Source organism: Taudactylus pleione, unplaced genomic scaffold (assembly GCF_031769625.1).
Source record: "Taudactylus pleione unplaced genomic scaffold, aTauple2 ptg001060l, whole genome shotgun sequence".
NCBI classification, from domain to species: Eukaryota; Metazoa; Chordata; class Amphibia; order Anura; family Myobatrachidae; genus Taudactylus; species Taudactylus pleione.
Window position 1 is genome coordinate 1817793 of NW_028285461.1, and position 20674 is coordinate 1838466.

The 20674-nt window shown below is 45.2% G+C and overlaps 1 protein-coding gene across 1 annotated transcript in view; it reads right to left on the reverse strand.

Annotated features, from left to right (window-relative positions):
* Positions 1-20674, reverse strand: part of TPCN2 (two pore segment channel 2) — a 61734-nt gene that overhangs the window by 20663 nt on the left and 20397 nt on the right. Inside the window, exons 5-15 of the mRNA XM_088461486.1 lie at positions 17890-18006; positions 16288-16394; positions 14054-14126; positions 11362-11461; positions 6101-6166; positions 5580-5644; positions 4153-4256; positions 2218-2299; positions 2035-2121; positions 1180-1299; positions 61-120 (exon numbers count right to left, since the gene is read on the reverse strand). Coding sequence (XP_088317612.1) covers positions 61-120; positions 1180-1299; positions 2035-2121; positions 2218-2299; positions 4153-4256; positions 5580-5644; positions 6101-6166; positions 11362-11461; positions 14054-14126; positions 16288-16394; positions 17890-18006 — 981 coding nt within the window. The remainder of the gene's footprint in view (positions 1-60; positions 121-1179; positions 1300-2034; positions 2122-2217; positions 2300-4152; positions 4257-5579; positions 5645-6100; positions 6167-11361; positions 11462-14053; positions 14127-16287; positions 16395-17889; positions 18007-20674) is intronic.

A 20674-nucleotide genomic window follows, 5' to 3' on the forward strand; every position in this document is an offset into this window, starting at 1 on the left:
GTACGTGTGAGAGGTACACCGAGCAGAGAGCTACAATACCGCACTATAAGGAATACTCACGCCCAAAGAGAAGTCATCTCGATCGCTCCCGGATTTTTCTGCATCAACCATCAAGACAACCTGCAAGGACATCATATATAATCGCACATTATCTAATCATCAAATAAAGGCACAGGGCGGATGGCCTCATGCTCACATTATTACACCCGTACTGGAATTTCAAAATAGTCTGTTATATCATATATCATATGAAAACAGTGTAACACTGTCACAGTACAGATAAGGAAACAAGTGCTGAACTAACAGATAAAGGCAACGGCCACACTACAACAGCTGGAGACCGCGCATTGCTAAGCAGCTCTGGTAGAAAGCACTCACATAACCCAGAATAAGGGTTCGGCTTTATTATTATATGTAGACCAAAGGATAATGTTTGTATTGAATTTTCAGTTATCTAACTTGGAGATCAAGTAAGTGTGGAAACAACATTCACAAAACACCATAAAGATTGGTATATACGTAATTTTCATACGTGTATAATTATGGCTTATATGGTATAATCACACAGAAGCAGAGTTGAACGTACTTTGCAGAGCACCTCCCCCCATCTGAACGATTGATTTGTTACCAGTCATCAGTCCGTATTTGCACCTACCTCCAAATAGGCGCATTTACACTTACATTAAGCTCTGCACTGTCCGCAGTTCCACCTCCCTCCATCAACGTTTGCCTATGTCATATCAACACCCTGTAACAGCACAGTTACACCACTGTCGTCCCACGAATACATGCGATCTACATGCCTACCATTCTGCATCACCCGTAATTGCGTGCGTTCCGTTCCGAAGCTTGCGCAGTGCGAAAACACGCACAATTCACCAACAGGCCTACGTTTAGCTCTGTTTCAATAACTGCACTCTCCCACATAATAATAGAAGTGCATGACAAACCCTTACACCTTATCAGGAGGAGTATTTTATTACCTTTGGATATGGACACAGTATATCCCAGTCAGTAGAACTGTTTAGAATGCAAGGAAGAGAGAAAAAAAAAAATACTCTAGGCCAAAAAGCAAAAAGGGTGCAAACTATTTAGTAAACGTTTCAGAACTATAGACGGAGACAGCTGAAGGAATACAATCAGTAAGTAACATAAAAAATTATTGCGCTTACTACTTACACAGATAGACAGAAGATTGGCCAGCGCAACAAAGTTCCCCAGGTAGTCAAAGTAACGATGACTACCGATGATTTGCAGAACTTGTAGGAACTTGGACTGATACACAGGCTGAGGCGGGTGCTGTAAATAAATGTTACTATTAAATTCAGAAATAAATAGAATAAATAGCTCAATTTCAGTGAAAAACAGCCGTACGTTAGTGGCGCTAGTCTTCCAATGACTTCTATTAATTACTACTACATTCCTAATATTTTAGGCATCAAAAACCATTTAGAAAAAAACTGCAGTGTAATTGAATTTACACATGAGTCTAACCTAGGGCGGCCCCTCAGTTAACCTATACTTGTTTGCATCTTACCCCTTAAGCTGCATACACACATGATTTTTTTGAACGATTATCGTTAAATGATAATCGTTTGAAAAAATCGTTCACTTTCTCAGTCAAACGATGATCGTTCATGCGCGTTCACGTTTGTAGTTTAGTCATATTTAGTCAACTCAACGATTTTCATTAAGGGAATGTGCAAAAATCGTTTGTAGTTCAAAAAAATCGTTCATTACAATTTAGAAAATCTGACAGAAAATCTGACAGAAAATCGTTGGTAACAAAATCGTTGTGTGTGTGCAGCTTAATAATCTGAGGAGTCCTAATAAAGAATAACTAGTTACTGTCGGTGGATATTTTCTGTCAAAACAAGATTATATTAATGAACAGAGCGAGCGACATTCTACCATGTAAGTGGCAATACCCAAAATTCTATTCTCCTTAACAGGACTGCCTTGTTTCCAGTTCTTTATATACTAAAATAAGTAGACTGGCTTCTGTCAGCAAAAAGCCACAAATATAGTGAATACCTGTCTGACCGGATCCTTATCAAGCTCATCGAACAGTTTTTGAAACAGCTCTGCAGAGATCACACCCCCACAGCAGGGCTGCACTTTCTGTAGGGGCATCAGGGAAGATATACAGAAAATTGTGAAAGAATGACTTCATAATAAGATGGTATTCGCCAAAATGTCCCCCCACCAGGCCTTTACCTCCAGGATCACCATTTTGCAGTAGGCGTCCATTTTGACATTCTGCAAAACTTTAATGAATGTTTCACAGTCTATACAGGCCCTAAAAAGACAATAACAAATAAAAAGTGATTCTTATTAGTGAATAGAGATGCAGTGTAGGGCTTACAGACCTAAGAGGTATGATGCGAAGATGTATAGACTGTAATATGGTACTTACACATGGACAGGCACTAAGGAGCAGTGCACACGCCAACGATACAGTAACCAAAGCGTTATTCTGTCATTTGCATTTTATCGAATAGCACAAGCTGCTCATGTTAGAGCCTTGGCCTATTCTACCAGTTACTAACAGACCATAGCATGCAGTTTCTTCATTTGTCAACAGGGGGACACAGACTTACTGAATGGAGGCAGGGTACTTAAATGAGAATAATGATGCCGCTAACGGGGCACAGCTCAAACAGCAATGGAGGATCAGTGCTTGGGCTGTGCCCGGTTAACGGCATCATTATTTTCATTGATTCCAAAGCCAGACCTTTCCTTCGGAATTGGTATGAAATGCCGGCGGCTGTTTAGCCACCGGATCAAGTACCGGCAGCCCGGCGGGTCGAAATCCCGACAGCTAAAAGTACCCTAACCCTTCCCTCTCTCCCCCCCCCTAACCCTCCCTTAGGGGTGCCTAACCCTAACCTCCCCCCGTTAGAGCCTAACCCTAACACCCCCTAGTGGTGCCTAAGCCTAACCCACCCTTACCCTAACCCTCCCGGGGGGTGTCAAACCCTAAGTTCCCCCGGAGTTCCCTAAACCTAACCCTCCCGCCCCGCGGCTAGACGCTAAGACACCCGGCATACCTTCGTTCGGTATGCCGGGTGTCGAGATCCCGTAGTGGGGCTAATGATGGGCGTCAGGATATAGACGGTGGGATAGCGCCCGCCGGTATCCTGACTGCATCAGCTTTTCTTCAGACAAGCTCTACACAAACCAAGGGGCAATAGTGGAGCAACTTTTGGTTCCTTCATCCTCTCCTGACATGCAGGGAGTGTATTTCATTATCTCACCCCCTATATTTTCTGTGTAGTTTAGACCTACAGGTATTTTTTGTAACAAAAAGCTGCCACTTGGATTTATAAGGGCAAAAATAGTAAATGCAAAATACACCTGGTTTTTGCATTTAACACCAATATCCTTCTAAAGGGAGATGTACTAAAGCCTTGGAGAGTGATAAAGTAGAGAGAGATAAAGTACCAGCCAATCAGCTCCCAACTGCTATGTTACAGACTGTGTTTGAAAAATGGCAGTTAAGAGCTGATTGGTTGGTACTTTATCTATATCCAAGGCTTATTGTATATCCCACTAAATCCCATCATATGGTCTGTGATCTGAAAGACCTCTTTCCCTAGAGAATGGGGGGGAACAGCTGCTGGAACCGAGCAGGTAGACCAAGCGCTATTCTGTCCAATGAGCCAACACCCTAGTCAGGCCACTTCTCAGTGTGCTAGATCCGTCTCTCCCCTTATAGGATGGGGAACACAGTATGGAAGTCCCACATTAACCTCTTGCGGGTCACTCTGTCCCTTTTCTATGGCGGACCCTTATAAATAGTGTAATCCCCATTCTGACCGCACTGTCCCGCACGGATACTACAGATAAACATAGAGATAGCCTCCTCTCAGAGATGGTCTATAAGGCAGGCGAGGCCAAGAGGTGGTGAGCTCTTGCGGTTGGGGGCATCTGACCGTGGAAGCTGTGACCTTAACAGCTCTTCCTCTGTATTATACAGTGTAAGTGATGGGACCCTGCTAAATACAACAAGCAATGAGCAGCCCAAGGTAGGGGCCAATAACAAATAGTATTATTGGTAAGAGAAGTTACTTAGTCTAGTTCAACTGGAATGCCCATTTAAAAATTCACCATGCATAGCCATTTGTAAATAATAATAATAATATTCCTTACTCCTGGTAACAACTGTGGGATGTGATCTCCCCGTAGAATGAAAGGACTTCAAATGCTGCTCGGATCCCTAGCCGCCGCCTGAGCAGTGAGGCCTGTACAGATTTCTGAGAGGAAGAAGCAAAGAAGAACACGTTACAGAACTTACTAAGAAACAGGTTACTATAATCGGGAAGCCTATTGCAAGAGCCATGCAGATTTGGTACATGAAAGCACATGATTAGTCCCACAGATGTGCAATGTGCCTACTCCCCAGGAATGTTCGGTAGAACCCTGAATTTCAGGAAACTCTCCCCGACTCCAGGGAGAGCAGGATACAAAACCAGATCCCGCCCACATCCCAAGTGAAATGGGCGGCGACTTGATTATGCAAATCACATTGTCACGCCTCCTGCTCTTGCCATTTGGAGGCCCCGACAGAATGCAAGTATGCCAAATACCGAGCAGTAATATGAGCTATAAGAGGGGCTAATCTGAGCAGTATTTTAAGGGAGAAATGTAAAAGTTAAAACTAACGGAAGGTTGGCCCAAAAGCCGAGGATGTGTTTACTCCCATTCCTGCACAAGAGATGGATAACACATTATAAAAGGAAGGAATGTTAGTAAGTGACCCTTAGGGTTATTCCTTTTATAGAGGAAATCTAGAAGAGTGTCAACTAACAGGACAAGTGGGTTAGAACCCTATAAGCGAGCAGATCCTGGAGGTGGTGGGATAAGACGAAACATGTTCCTTTGCTTACGTAGAGTCACAGCGATAGGTTACTGTCCGTTCTCTATATTCAACAGCAAAAACGTCACAATATCTTTGGGACACTTTAGTATTATCTCTGACTCAAATGATGTTTAGTAATAAAAACCGGATGCTTATAGGCTAAAATCCTACTAAGCAAGACAGTGGTATCCGAACCTGGAGGTGGCACGTGGCAGTGACTGTGTACATAGGTCAATAAGTCTGCTGTCTATATAGTTTATGGCTCTCCAGCCCTTTTATCTTTTTTATTCTAAAACAGGTATATATACACACACACACACACACACACACACACAATGTCACATAAATAAACACCAACGCACTTCCCATCCACACTCCGCTTTTATCAGCTAGGGTCCTTATGAGTTCCATACCACACTCATCTCCTCCTCCCATTCAGCCGTGACATAGTAGCTGAGCGGGTGTCGATGCCCCTCCCATCAGGACTTCTCATTCATCACAATGAGAGATGCTAAGCAGGAAGGGGACTAAAGTGCCAAGTGCAACTCTCACATCAATTGGGGACCCGGCGGATGTGGGAAACCGCGTGGTGGGAGCCAAACACAAATTTAAAAAAAAAGTGTTTTTTTTTTTTTTTTTCTTTTCTATTTTAATTCTTAGTTTTGGATGGAGTTGTTATTTAATCCAGCAATGTAATTGCACACACAATAATGCTTACCATTAGATAGCCCCGGAACTGATTGTATATAATGGCTGTCAGCAAGTTCATCAGAATCAGACTCCCTATTTGATGGAGACAGGGGGTCATTAAAATAAATGTATAATTCCAAACCATAACTGAGGGAAGAGGTGCAGATAGAGATATTACTGCCAGCATGATACCTGGCTAATTAGCATAAAGATGTGTGAGGTAAGGGGCTGAGAAAGTAAGGGTGAGAGGGCTTAGAAGTGTCCCCTTTACTGAAATACCCGGACAATCTACTAAAGGTTTTGTTGATGAGAAAAGTTTATCTCCCGCTCTACGGCAGACGTCTGATAAAGAGCTCAGACGGATGAGTGGTGAGATTACCGTCCAGCTAAGCCGTAAGCTGTTTACCACCACTGATAGCTTACCCGAGATGCAAGTAATTATCTCTATTCCATGGCGTGATCATACCGACCCATACTATTGGTTCATTCGTCAATAGGGAGGTGTAAAGAAGCAACAAAAGAGACCTGCAAATCTTTGCTACAACTCACCGATGACTGTGAATATGATGAAGAAGAGGGAGTAGGCTCTGTTGTACGAATAGGCCGGAAGCATCACTATAATAGGAGGGAAAGAAGCCTTCAGGTTACTTCATCAGATGTACAGACTGCACAACATAAAGATCAGGTGTATGGTTTCCCCCAGTGCGCTAAGAGCACAACATAATACACAGATCGGTGCGGGGACGCCGGGCGTCAGATTAGAAAAGCTGCAGCTTTGTACTATTAAACAGATTTGTACTATTAAACAGATTTGTACTATTAAACAGATTTGTACTATTAAACAGATTTGTACAGGTTGAGTCTCCCATATCCAAATATTCCGAAATATGGAATTATTTTGGCATGACTGGGATAATGAAACCTTTGATTTTTGATGGTTCAATGTACAAAAACTTTGTTTAAAGCACAAATTATTAAAGATATTGTATAAAATTACCTTCAGGCTGTGTGTATAAGGTGTATATGAAACATAAATGAATTTCATGTATGTACACAAACTTTGCTTTTGCCGCAAAATTATTGAAAATGTTGTATAAAATTACTGGCAGGCTTTCTGTATAAGGTGTATATATAACATAAATGCATTCTGTGTGTATATTTGGATCCCATTCTCAAGATATTTCATTATAATATGAAAATATTCCAAAATACGGAATATTCCGTTATCCAAAATACCCCTGGTCCCAAGCATTTTGGATATGGGAGACTCAACCTGTATTATTAAACAGATTTGTACTATTAAACAGATTTGTACTATTAAAAATAGATGTTTGCAATTTTATTGGTTAAATCAGACAATTCGTTGGACAATATTGTGACATGTACTAATGGTTGGCACTAAAGGCCAGCGGCGCTATGCCAAAAGCCTAGAACAGGCTACTAGATTATAAAACTGACACCACCACTTACACAGTCTGCTCGGTTGTTAGGTGCTAACCTGATTCTCTCTATATAAGGAGGAATAACGATCTATGGGTTCTGCACTAACTGCAGAGCGTGCAGCATTCCCATACTGTGTAAGGCGCACCAATGTCACCTATTTGGACACACGAGTGCACGCAGACATTTGGTTTACAAAAAAAATAAATAAATTCTGCTGCAACATTTGCAAGATGGCAGATTCTGATGAGAAGGTGCCCGGCGGAAAGACGGAGAGAAGGAATGAAAAAGTAAAATTGGAAGTTAGATGCAATCCACTTTATTAACTTCAAACTCTCACCAAGACACTGCGTGTTCAAGCTTTAATTACCTTTTAAATTGATAAAAACCATGAGGAGACATTGGAGGTGTCTTATTAATATCACTAGCGTACATTTTAATTGGTGTATTAGACAGCTATCATATATACGAGGCATATGCCCACTTCTGATTACGGCCACTAATAGCAGTAAACAAAAAGTTTGCAGATGAAAAGGTTCCTTCCGCCACACTAACTCAGAGACGCCCCCTAAATGTGCTCTCTCCTCCCCGTGTAGCATATTTACATATCTAATCCGCAACATGAAATATCATTTCTGCAGGGAAGCGCATTCTATGCGATATTACCGAAGGAAGTCCCCAACCCTCTTCATAGAAGTCGTCTCCAGCTCGGGCGACGGGGTGGATTGCAACACGAGCTGCAGGGAAACTGACCTATCTGCTGCTGCCCCTATAAAGCACACTGGGGCAGGATGGAGCGGTTTATATTAATAAGACAGGGTGAGAAACGGCACAGAGGACCGTAAGAATAAAACAAAAATAGAATATAGAGGATTAAAAATGATTTTGCACAAGAAGCGCACACCTGAATAGGTTTATACAATAAATACATATTTACAGGAGGACCATTAATAATAGATGTGCACTCATTTACTTCACTTCCCCCAGTTACTAAGATGATGATCATTCATATTCTGCTCTATCATAGTGAAAACCAACATTTAAAATGTATCCTCTCCTCTGCACTGGAGGGGGTTAAACGTATCCGCTCCTCTGCACTGGAGGGGGTTAAACGTATCCGCTCCTCTGCACTGGAGGGGGTTAAACGTATCCGCTCCTCTGCACTGGAGGGGGTTAAACGTATCCGCTCCTCTGCACTGGAGGGGGTTAAACGTATCCGCTCCTCTGCACTGGAGGGGGTTAAACGTATCCGCTCCTTTGCACTGGAGGGGGTTAAACGTATCAGCTCCTCTGCACTGGAGGGGGTTAAACGTATCCGCTCCTTTGCACTGGAGGGGGTTAAACGTATCAGCTCCTCTGCACTGGAGGGGGTTAAACGTATCAGCTCCTCTGCACTAGAGGGGGTTAAACGTATTTGCTCCTCTGCACTGGAGGGGGTTAAACGTATCCTCTCCTCTGCACTGGAGGGGGTTAAACGTATCCGCTCCTCTGCACTGGAGGGGGTTAAACGTATCCGCTCCTCTGCACTGGAAGGGGTTAAACGTATCCGCTCCTCTGCACTGGAGGATGTTAAACTTTTGCAGAGAGCAGCAATTTTGTTTCCTTGCAGAAGAAGAAAACAATAGTAGTGTGTATGCCAAGTTCTGTTGTAACTAAAGGGGAAGAAAGTGGACACAGCAGATCAAACTACAAACTCTGCAAATCACTGGCGTCAGCTGCAATCTCAGTGCTCAACCAGGAAAGGAAACGTCATCATTTTATGCCCATGTTTTCTACCAATTTAAAATCAGCTGCAGATAATTGGGTCAGCATTAGGAGTAGGGATTCCGGACAATTCTTAGGCCGCAAAATACTCAGGATTATAATCATTAAATCCCAGGTATAATGGGATTCCAAACACATGGACTGGGCCAGAGTGCAGTGGTTATTGGTTGTGGTCAGGCTGTCCGGTCCTCTCATACGCTCTCAGCTGCCCACAGCAGAACGGAAGTAGTTACATCCCCCTCAGCTTCTGTACGCTGATGTTATCAACCAGTGTCCAACGTCATTCCCTACCATCCAAGTGGGCATAGAGGGGAAATATAATCATGTGCCCGAAGCATGGCGAGCGAAGGGAGCCCGCGAGGGGCCAACTCTCTTTTTTTTGCTGGACTCTGAGGGCAGGACACTGCACTTCTGCCCTCAGTCCACGTCACTTCCAGGTACAATATCTGAAGGGGAAGTATACCTTTCCACAGTAGAATAGCTGGAGTCCCATGATACAGCTGCTCTCAGTCACTTATAGGCTGTGAGCGCAATGTGCGGTGACCTCATCAATGTGCGGCACACTCCCAGCAAAGCAGTGACAGAGAGCAGCAGCATCACAGCACTACAAAGCTCTGCTATGGCAGGTAGACCTGGGAAAGGACCAGACAATTCGCCCACTGACAAGAGACCACTGGTGGAAGTTGGATAGCAGGGAGGACAAGGAGGGGGGAGGGGGCAGTTGGATAGCAGGGAGGACAAGGAGGGGGCAGTTGGATAGCAGGGAGGACAAGGAGGGGGCAGTTGGATAGCAGGGAGGACAAGGAGGGGGCAGTTGGATAGCAGGGAGGACAAGGAGGGGGCAGTTGGATAGCAGGGAGGACAAGGAGGGGGCAGTTGGATAGCAGGGAGGACAAGGAGGGGGCAGTTGGATAGCAGGGAGGACAAGGAAGGGGCAGTTGGATAGCAGGGAGGACAAGGAAGGGGCAGTTGGATAGCAGGGAGGACAAGGAGGGGGAAGTTGGATAGCAGGGAGGACAAGGAGGGGGAAGTAGGATAGCAGGGAGGATAAGGAGGGGGAAGTAGGATAGCAGGGAAGACAAGGAGGGGGAAGTAGGATAGCAGGGAAGACAAGGAGGGGGAAGTTGGATAGCAGGGAGGACAAGGAGGGGGAATTTGGATAGCAGGGAGGACAAGGAGGGGGAAGTTGAATAGCAGGGAGGACAAGGAGGGGGAAGTTGGATAGCATGGAGGATAAGGAGGGGGAAGCAGGAAGGATAAGGAGGGGGAAGTTGGATAGCAGGGAGGATAAGGAGGGGGAAGTAGGATAGCAGGGAGGATAAGGAGGGGGAAGTAGGATAGCAGGGAGGATAAGGAGGGGGAAGTAGGATAGCAGGGAGGATAAGGAGGGGGAAGTAGGATAGCAGGGAGGATAAGGAGGGGGAAGTTGGATAGCAGGGAGGATAAGGAGGGGGAAGTTGGATAGCAGGGAGGATAAGGAGGGGGAAGCAGGAAGGATAAGGAGGGGGAATTTGGATAGCAGGGAGGACAAGGAGGGGGAATTTGGATAGCAGGGAGGATAAGGAGGGGGAAGTTGAATAGCAGGGAGGACAAGGAGGGGGAAGTTGGATAGCAGGGAGGATAAGGAGGGGGAAGCAGGAAGGATAAGGAGGGGGAAGTTGGATAGCAGGGAGGATAAGGAGGGGGAAGTAGGATAGCAGGGAGGATAAGGAGGGGGAAGTAGGATAGCAGGGAGGATAAGGAGGGGGAAGTAGGATAGCAGGGAGGATAAGGAGGGGGAAGTAGGATAGCAGGGAGGATAAGGAGGGGGAAGTAGGATAGCAGGGAGGATAAGGAGGGGGAAGTAGGATAGCAGGGAGGATAAGGAGGGGGAAGTAGGATAGCAGGGAGGATAAGGTGGGGGAAGTAGGATAGCAGGGAGGATAAGGAGGGGGAAGTAGGATAGCAGGGAGGATAAGGAGGGGGAAGTAGGATAGCAGGGAGGATAAGGAGGGGGAAGTAGGATAGCAGGGAGGATAAGGAGGGGGAAGTTGGATAGCAGGGAGGACAAGGAGGGGGAAGTTGGATAGCAGGGAGGACAAGGAGGGGGAAGTAGGATAGCAGGGAGGACAAGGAGGGGGAAGTTGGATAGCAGGGAGGACAAGGAGGGGGAAGTAGGATAGCAGGGAGGACAAGGAGGGGGAAGTAGGATAGCAGGGAGGATAAGGAGGGGGAAGTTGGATAGCAGGGAGGATAAGGATGGGGAAGTTGGATAGCAGGGATGATAAGGAGGGGGAAGTTGGATAGCAGGGAGGATAAGGAGGGGGAAGTTGGATAGCAAGGAGGATAAGGAGGGGGAAGTTGGATAGCAGGGAGGATAAGGAGGGGGAAGTAGGATAGCACTTTTGTACCTCTTTTCCCCTCAATCTCGATCTAGAGATTAAACCTGGGATCTCAAGATTGAAGCCCGGTAATCCCAAAATCCCTGTATTACAAAATAATTTCAGGATTGGAATCCCAATCTAACAGATACAAAATTAAAGGAGTATTGCAATGTAAATTGTAATTATTATTATTTTATTTTGTTTGTTAAAAGCACAAACACACTAATGTACAACAGGACTCACCATCAGGGTTGTTGGCGGTGGTCAGTAGAACCAGGAGCGATGTCAGGGAGTCTGGCAGGTTGCGGAAGTATCTGAACCACTCAACGTCAACCTTAGAATCCTGCTCACAAGCACAGACAGGATGAGGGGCAAGAAAATTTACCAAAATGTAACATTCAGCATTATGAATGAAGCCTCTGTATATCGCATATAATGTACATCATTATCAGACCGCACAGAGTCAGGGAACACGGACAGTGATGGAAAATGGACAGTACATACATAGAATAGAGAGAAGGAAGAACAGATGCTTACACACAGGAGAGCTTAGTCCTTAACAACAGAAGGAACAGGTTTTGAACCTATACAGAAACAAGAGCAATTTGTGACATTTATACATATTTAACAGTTCTACACATATATACTCAGTGCATTACACATATATACTATGTGCTTAGAACTAGCACACAGGGTAGTATTAATGGGCAGTCTGCAGGTCAGGTATGAACCAGGAAACCAATCCCAATCAGTGCAAATTGAAGTCATTATCTTTTACCATCGACAAACTCTCTCCACTAGTTTTTACTTCTTACTGCAGACATCAGAAGTTGTAATATTCTAATCTGTGGCTTAGCTAAAGCCCTGCACTAGAGTGTACTGAGCACTTACCTCTCCTGCCATTTTCAGGGGGGCAGCTGGTCCTCACTGTGGAGGCATCAACGGCCCCTTGAACAGAGGAGCACAGGAATCAATTTGCTCTGCTCAGTTCAAACCCAAATGTATTGGGCGTGTGACAAGGTGATAGCAGGCAGCCCTATACAGTGGGTTGGCAGTAGACAATGGTAGGAGCTGCAGGAGAGGTAGGGTCACTGTATACTCCACCAGAACTGGCAAATAAAGTCACAGACTGGAAGTCTCCTTATGGACAAAGCTTTGATTCATAGTGACCCCCCCCCACCATCAGCGGTATTAGTTATTGGGACTAAGGTGCTGGAGCATGATGATAACAGACAGCAGAGGGGGAGGAGGACCAGTCAGTAACTGCAGACTGATCTGCTTCTAGAGATTGAGGGGGTCATTTGCATCTAATCCGTAAGCTCATATGTGTCCAACAAGTGTAGTGTATGTATTAGCTTTACACCAACAGATAATGCTCACAATGGTACATGTAAAAAGGGGGTATGAGTGTCATGTGGGGAAACATAGGGAGAGATCCGAGTGTCATGTGGGGAGACATAGGGAGAGATCCGAGTGTCATGTGGGGGGCATGGGGGGGGTGGTCTGAGTGTCATGTGGGGAGACATAGGGAGAGATCAGAGTGTCATGTGGGGAGACATAGGGAGAGATCCGAGTGTCATGTGGGGAGACATAGGGAGAGATCCGAGTGTCATGTGGGGAGACATAGGGAGAGATCCGAGTGTCATGTGGGGAGACATAGGGAGAGATCCGAGTGTCATGTGGGGGGGGGTCTGAGTGTCATGTGGGTTGCAAAGGGAGAAGTTTGAATGGCATTTGTTGGAAGGGGAATAGGGAGAGGTCAGAGTGTCATTTGGGGCAGGGGTGGGAAATAAGCGGCCCTCCAGCTGTTGTTGAACTACAAACAGTGGTAGGGCATGTTGGGATGTATAATTTTACAACATCTGGAGGGCCGCTTTTTGGCCACCTCTAGCATACGGAGAGGTCCGAGTGACATTTGGGGAGCAGTATAGGGAGAGGTCTGAGTGACATTTGGGGCACAGCATAGGGTGAGGTCTGAGTGACATTTGGGGAGCAGTATAGGGTGAGGTCTGAGTGACATTTGGGGAGCAGTATAGGGTGAGGTCTGAGTGACATTTGGGGAGCAGTATAGGGTGAGGTCTGAGTGACATTTGGGGAGCAGTATAGGGAGAGGTCTGAGTGACATTTGGGGCACAGCATAGGGTGAGGTCTGAGTGACATTTGGGGAGCAGTATAGGGAGAGGTCTGAGTGACATTTGGGGCAGAGCATAGGGAAAGGTCTGAGTGACATTTGGGGAGGCATAGGGAAAAGTCTGAGTGGCATGTAGGAATTATATGGGGAGGTCTGACTGACATGTGAGGGGCTGGTAAAGAGGTCTGAGTGGCATGTATGGGGCTTGTGGGCCACATGACTGACGTGTGTAGGTCTGAGTAGCATATAGAAGTTTTGGAGTACATGTGGGGGCCTGAGGGCATGTAGGAGCTTTGTTGGAAAGTGGGGGTTAGACAGAGAACATGTAGGGCAAGTGATGGGCACATGGATGCATTTTGGAATGAGTTATGTGCGAGAACAGAGGATAAATGTTGCCAATATCAGGTTTTGATAAAACAATATTCAGAGGTGAAAATGGCTAAACCAGCCCTGTCCATAAGGCACCCCAAGCAAACATTCATGCTGCAGACTTCATGGAGGGAAAATCATTTCATCCAATACTAGGATATCTTCTTGACAATATATTACCAGCCTGTATATTATTTGGGGCAGGGAGCGGAGAGGGGACGGGGCTGGACAGAGCAGAGGGCGGGATAAGGAAATGGAGGTGACCCCAAATATAGATGTGTGTAATATATGTATGTGAGGGTGTGTAAAGTGTGCGTCCAGCACCTCCACCCACAGCTGTCATTAGATAAAGGCGAGATGATGTTAGCGGGTGAGTTATTAGCTTATCTAGCGCTATGATACATCAGAGGACCTTCATCATTAGTGAATGGTTACCTTTGCATGAGCAAACAGCAGCATACCAAACATGGTAAAGAGGCAGAGATGCAAAGCCAGGAGCAGCATCACACTATTAGGAAACAAATCTACGCATTAGTCACCTTACAAGTGAGACCAGCCCAATAATAACAATCCCCTGATAACTGAGCAGGGTCCGTCATTGTAACCCAGTTCCCATAGGTGCAAAGTGGAACATAGCTACACAAAAAGGGACAGCACTGTGTAACGTTGTGCTAGCCCAATCCACTAGTCATTTGTAATTGTATGGGGGATTACTCCACCTTAAATAAAGTGGTCCAAGCCCCTCACGCGTCACTTATCGCTCAATTCAACAGGAACCAATCACATGCAAATACCGGAATCCCGTTTGCCCAGCACGTGTGCTCATTTCTGAGCTTGGATGACGGCAAGAGTTATGCCGCGTACACACTGGCCGATATTGTGAACGATTAAGTTATCGTTCACGATATCGTCCAGTGTGTATGAAAGATATCGTTATCGATGCGCACTCCTGTGGATAGTTAACGATATCTTTTATCACCTGAACATACAGGCCAACCTTGATATCATCGGGATGTGCATGTTCAGGGATAGTTAACGACATTGAGCCCGGCAAACACTTAACGATAACGCTCATGGAGAGAATCGTTAAAGGTGTATGCGCCTTGAGACACAAGGCTAGAAATGAGAGCCATTTCTCGATTGGCAGAATGTCATGGCCATCCAATCAGAAACCAGCTATCATTTATAGATGGCTTCTGATTGGATGGCCACAGAACTCTTTGGCATGGCTCTATGATGCCCAGATGTTGGCTAGGAGTGGTGTAAATGTAAGTACTGGGAGGGCATTGAATGAAGTAAATGGCAAAGGCACCAGAGAAGAGGTTGCCACTAAAGCATCAGGAACAATGGGTCTTAAAACAACTTTAATAGATAGAAAACTCATGTATCGAGCATGTCACCGTGTTCTGTATTATTCTGTGATGGAAGACAGAAAATTCATTGCAGGGGAAACAGCAATAAATGACCATCTACAAACAACATGTACTGCCAGAAACTAGAATAAATGTAAAATATGGTATTCATTCAATTAAGCATTTCAGGGATCCACCCAGCAGCGTATCTATAATGGGTGCAGGGGAGCCCCATACCGCACACCCATAGTATTACTTACCTCCCCGGAGTCCCACGTCGGCGCGGGGTTCCGGCGCTGTAGAAACGACTGGAGGATGGCTGCCGCGGCCATTTTCCCGTCATTTGCGCATGCGCAGTACAGGAAAAATGGCCACCGTGATCTGCGCATACTCTATAGACTCTGGGCGCACTCTCGTGCCCAGAGTCTATAACTCCGGCGCTGGGCGCGCACAGCTCAGTGCGCTGCCGGCCACCTGATAGAGAGGAGGGGGGCCCGTGTCGGAGACTGCACACAGGCCTCCTCCTCTCTAGAAACGCCCCTGGATCCATCAAACCTGCAGAGGTGCCCTCTTACACTATTGCCGCAGTCACGACAAACAGCCCTTCTCGTCGCACCAGGTCCCGTGCGAGTCGGTTCGTGCGGAGCGTCTTTTGTCGCTTGAATGCGTCTTACGCCACTTACCGTTTAACGAGACTGCACTGAATAATTTCAAATGTGACACTTGTACACCAGTGCGCAATGGAGTCTGAACCTGTAGACGAAGACGATCTACGGTGCAGCAGCCACGGCTTTTTTATACGCCTCGTTCCGTTGGGCTTCATCGGCAATTTTATACATATTTAAAACCAATCCCTGTGCGGTTAAAGTCTCAGCCCGGCATCTCTGGTACAGATTGAGTGGTGTTTCGCTGCGTCTGCGGTGCAAATTATACGCAAATATAATTAAAAAGTTCCTACGCTACACCGCTCGACGGGGTTTAGGCGCGGTGCATGGCATTTTGAGGATTGGTGAATGAGGAAACATCTGCACAGTCAACTGGATATTAGTGCCAGCCAAACAAGTGCCAATCCAGTTCACCCTACCGGATCTGTGTCCAACATGTACAACAAATACACAGATCCACTCAGTTACCAACCCAATCGCAGGAGACCCCATGCAGTGGGAATGGCTGGGCAGATCTAATGGCTTGTCAGATAAAACAAACAGACCCAATACAGATCTTCAATCAAATCTTAACTCTCAGTTCAGATAATATTTAAAAGAATAATAATAATATTTTTCATTGTTGTTACCCCTGAGCTTCTCATTTACCCACCTTCCCATCTCTGGCAGTGTTCGTTTAATGCACTTTAGAGTCTTTTTCATTAGGGAAGAATTTTGGAGGAGGAAAAAAGGCCGAAACAGCCTCCGGATCCTCACCCCCTGAAAAAAAGCACATTGACAAATATTACGAGAACGTTTTGCTTAAACAAAGCTTATACATTTATGAAAAAAACAAAAAATAAATGCTTAAAAAAAAAGCCTAGCACAATAAAATAATAAAAAGTTAATTACATAGAGAGAATAAAAATAGCCTAGCACAAAAAAAAAATTTAATTGATTTGATTGTAATGTGACATTAGCAGTCGATTGGTCTGGAACCAGGTGATGGATACTAGGGGCTATATTTATTAAAGTGAGAGTTTTTAGAAGTGGCGATGTGGCCCATAGCAACCAGATCTACCTGTTATCTTCTAGAAGGCGCTAGTTAAATGTTAAGCAAAATCTGATGGGTTGCTATGTGCAACAGCTCCAATTCTGAAAACTCTCACTTTAGTAATTTAACCCTAGAAGTAGTGATAGCGGTTCGTACATAACATTGTCCGCAGGCAAAAATTCATTTCCGGGAGCAAGGAGGGGAAACATTTATAGCAGAGACATCGCTTTACCCAACTCCAGCTGTTTCTTATTTATTGACAACTATGTGCTAGCATTAAATTAATCATTTATGTGCAAAAAAGTTAATATATTATACAATGTAGTTCTTCGGGCATATACAGCTGCGTGTTTAATGAACATCCTCTTTACATGACAATAACCCCAAAGGAACATTCACAAAAAGACACTGCCGGACATTTGCCAAAACTAGTACAAACAAATAGTGGTTAATGTTGCCCACAGCAAGTAATACGATTTTTCTAGAATTATTTAAAATAAAATATATGTAAACATCCGATTGGTTTCTAGGGGCAAAAATCACCCTTTTATTTTACCTTAATTTGTATAAATGTTCCCCATATTTTTTTCCCCCACTACAGGACAGATGTGACTGACTGAATGATACAAAATGCAAAAAAAAACAAAAAATATATAGTGTAATACTGGGTTGCTGCCCTCTATGACAGCTCCTGTGCTGTGCGAGAAATGTTAGCATCCAGGGTTTCATGTGACCATGCAGTATGGATTGTGGAGCCTTCTGTATTTCTGATAGTGATCATTCTAGCACCATGCACCTGTCACAACCTTTGCAGTTCCTCTTTCCTGCCTGGGGTGTCGCTCTCTGCTCTGGTGCTTCAGCTAATGCAACAAAGAGCTGAGATACAGACCAGAGTGTGCTAGAAGCACCAGAGCAGAGACCTCGGGCAGGCAAGAGGAACCGCACGGGTTGTGACTGGTGCAGGGTGCTAGAATGAACACTATTCAATACTTGCAGCATTAGACATATTATCACCCCTAATTACACAGTAAATAAAGGCACAATATCCTGAATCATTTTGCAGCAGAGGAGGCCTCTCGGTTAATAAAACAAAATGCTTTGCAAAGAGTTGCCGTGAGATATGCAGCATCTTGAGAATGCAACCGAACCGAATAGATATGATCACAAAACCAGCATACATCCACATCACATGCCCACATCGCTGAGCCACTCTCAGGTTACCTCTGCACACAGGAAGCATAAAGAGACCGTCCAATCTACTACGGAGACCAGGAGAGTCAGGATGTAGCACAAAAGCCACTTGTTCTTAATGAACTCATTCCAGCCAATTAAATAGCTCTAAAAAGAAAAACAAAACATGGAGTAAAGTTCTTGCAACTTTATTTATTGTCATCCAAAACTTTCACTGTCTTTATTGATTTCACATATAAAATGAGTGCCTGGCTTCACCAAGTGCTTCAAGGTTTACATGTTCTGGGTGTGTCCCTCAATACTCTACATAATTAGGGAGAATTCCAAACTTCGTTACTAAGGGACAATGGGCCTGATTCAGCAAGGATCGGAACTGCGATTCCGTGCGCAATCGGATGATTGTTGCGTTCTGTGCATACGTATGCATCGCAGTGCGCAAACAGTCCACTGCAATCGGAATTGCGATCGCAGTGACTACGCAGACCCATCGCAGAGTGATTGACAGGGATTACCATTTGGGGGTGGTGACGGGGGCTGGTCGGAGAAACGCCATACGCAGCTTGAGTACTCCCTGCGTGCGATGAGGTTAGCAATTTCTGAGTAAGGTCAGGCCGTGTGCAAGTGTGTGTGAGGCTGAGGTGTTATCGATGGTTTAGCAGTCTTGCTAAGTATTACAGATGTGTGTAAGGTAAGGTGGGTGTCCTTATGTTGTGCTGAGATGGCGTAGCGATCGCAATAGATTAGCATATCTTCGGAGTGAGACTGTGTGCGTAATCGCTATTGCATTCGCAGTTGTGATCCGGAATGAAATCAGGCCCAATATCCTTTGAGTCCATGCTGCACTCAGCAAGTTGTCCAGCAGGACAAGGGTTTGCTCATATAGGGCAAAATGTAATATGGCCCGAGTTTGGAAAATGTGCAAGTATAGCGCTATACTCGCACATTTCAGTACTAACCCTATGTAATAGGGTGCAAGAACATGCAAACTTGCATGCTTTTCACACCCCCGCAACTCGCAATGGCAAAACACGCATCCACATCCTTTGTGAGGATACAATTCGGGCAATGAAATAGCGTGCGAGCGTTTAACACCGCACTTTATTACTGACTGAAAACTCATCAAAAAACAGACCTGCTTCAGAATAGCGAGTCTAGCCTGAGCAGGACTGAGTTACACAGAAACATGCACAGGTCCATGATATCTGTGCATGCTTCTGTGTGTATAAAATTGTAAGATTTAAAAAAAATCATGAAATTAAAAAAAAAAAGAGGATGCGGGGGTTCCCCCCTAAAAGCATAACCAGCCCCGGGCTCTGTTGAGCTTGTCCTGGTTTATAACATACAGGGGAACAAATGTGTAGGGTTCCCCAGTATATTAACCGCTAGGTAATTTTTAATAACCTGGCAGTTCACACCACTGAAGTCAATAGGGGGAACAGTTCATTGGCTGAGAGAGTCAGAGGTTCACCTAACTCAGCCAGGGAGCGCTCAGCCAAAGCATTTATATAGGAAATGCAGAAGCTGAGTGTGTATGCATGTTTAAATAATATTTTACTGTCACAGTGTGTGTGTATTGTAGTATTTTAATATTTCTTTTGCAGGTGAACTAGAGGTACCTTAATGCCCCATATGCTGGTACTTGTGGTTCTCCAAGCATGCGGGGGAGGATTGCTGGGACCTCTAGTTCTTTTAGTTTTACACAATCAATCTGGTATCCACCGCTGAGGGGTGCCGGGGATAGCACCGGGCTATCAGCTCATGCCTAGGGTGTCCTGGAGAGGGGAGAGCACCTTTATTGGGGGGGTCTCCACCTCCGCAGGGATCCCCAGCCAGGGCTGACTAGTGGTCAGGTATAATGCTTTGGCTGGAGGACCCAGTGAAAGGGTTCCCCAGCTGTGGAATTACACCCCCGCTAGAAAGAGCACGGTGCCGGTTATAGAAAATACAGGGACCTCCTACTCATTTTACCCTCTGCATTTCCACAACCAGGACCGGCTCAAAAGAGCCTTGTACTGGTTTTTAAAATACAGGGGAACCCTATGCATTTTTTCCCCTATTTATTAAGAACCAGTACAGGCTTGTTATGCTTAGGGGGGGAGGCGCACATCATTTTTTTATTTTTACTGTTTACTATGGTTTTGAACACAGAAGCCTTCATGGATCTCACTGATCTGTGAAGACTTCTGTATAACTCAGACCTTGACATACAAGTCACATTACAAGGTCTGAGTTTACATAGGAGGAAACTCGCACACACTTGCATAATGTAATAGCCTCAAACTCACAAGTTCGCAGGCTATTACATTTGCCGAGTTGTAGGACAAACTTGGACCTTTAAATGTGTGAGAAGGTCAGCGTTTGTTTGGCAATTAAAACTCAGACCCTATTACATTTACCCCATAGAGTGTGTTCCGTGTTTGGATACTGGGGCTGATTCAGAGCCACTCGTAAGCGGCTGCTCATTCGCTCCGAGCGATGTTCGCACATCTGCGCATGCGTATGGGTCGTAATGCGCATGTGCCAACCAGTCAGTGCGGTCGGAAATCGTGTGTTCGCAAAATAGCGAGTGCCTGCTAATTTGAGTGACAGGATGAGGCGTTTGTGGTTGGTAACAGGGGAAGGTGCTTGAAAACGGGGAGGGGAGATCCAAATGCAGACGCCTTTCGATGTACTCGATTAATCTAATAAATAGCGGATATGACGTAGGATGCGAGCGGCCAGGGGGCGTCTTTACAAAATAGCGAGTGCGTGTTTCGTTCGCTCGCTCAGACATAGAGGCGTCAGACCGCAAAGAGCGAGCGCTCAATTTAAATAG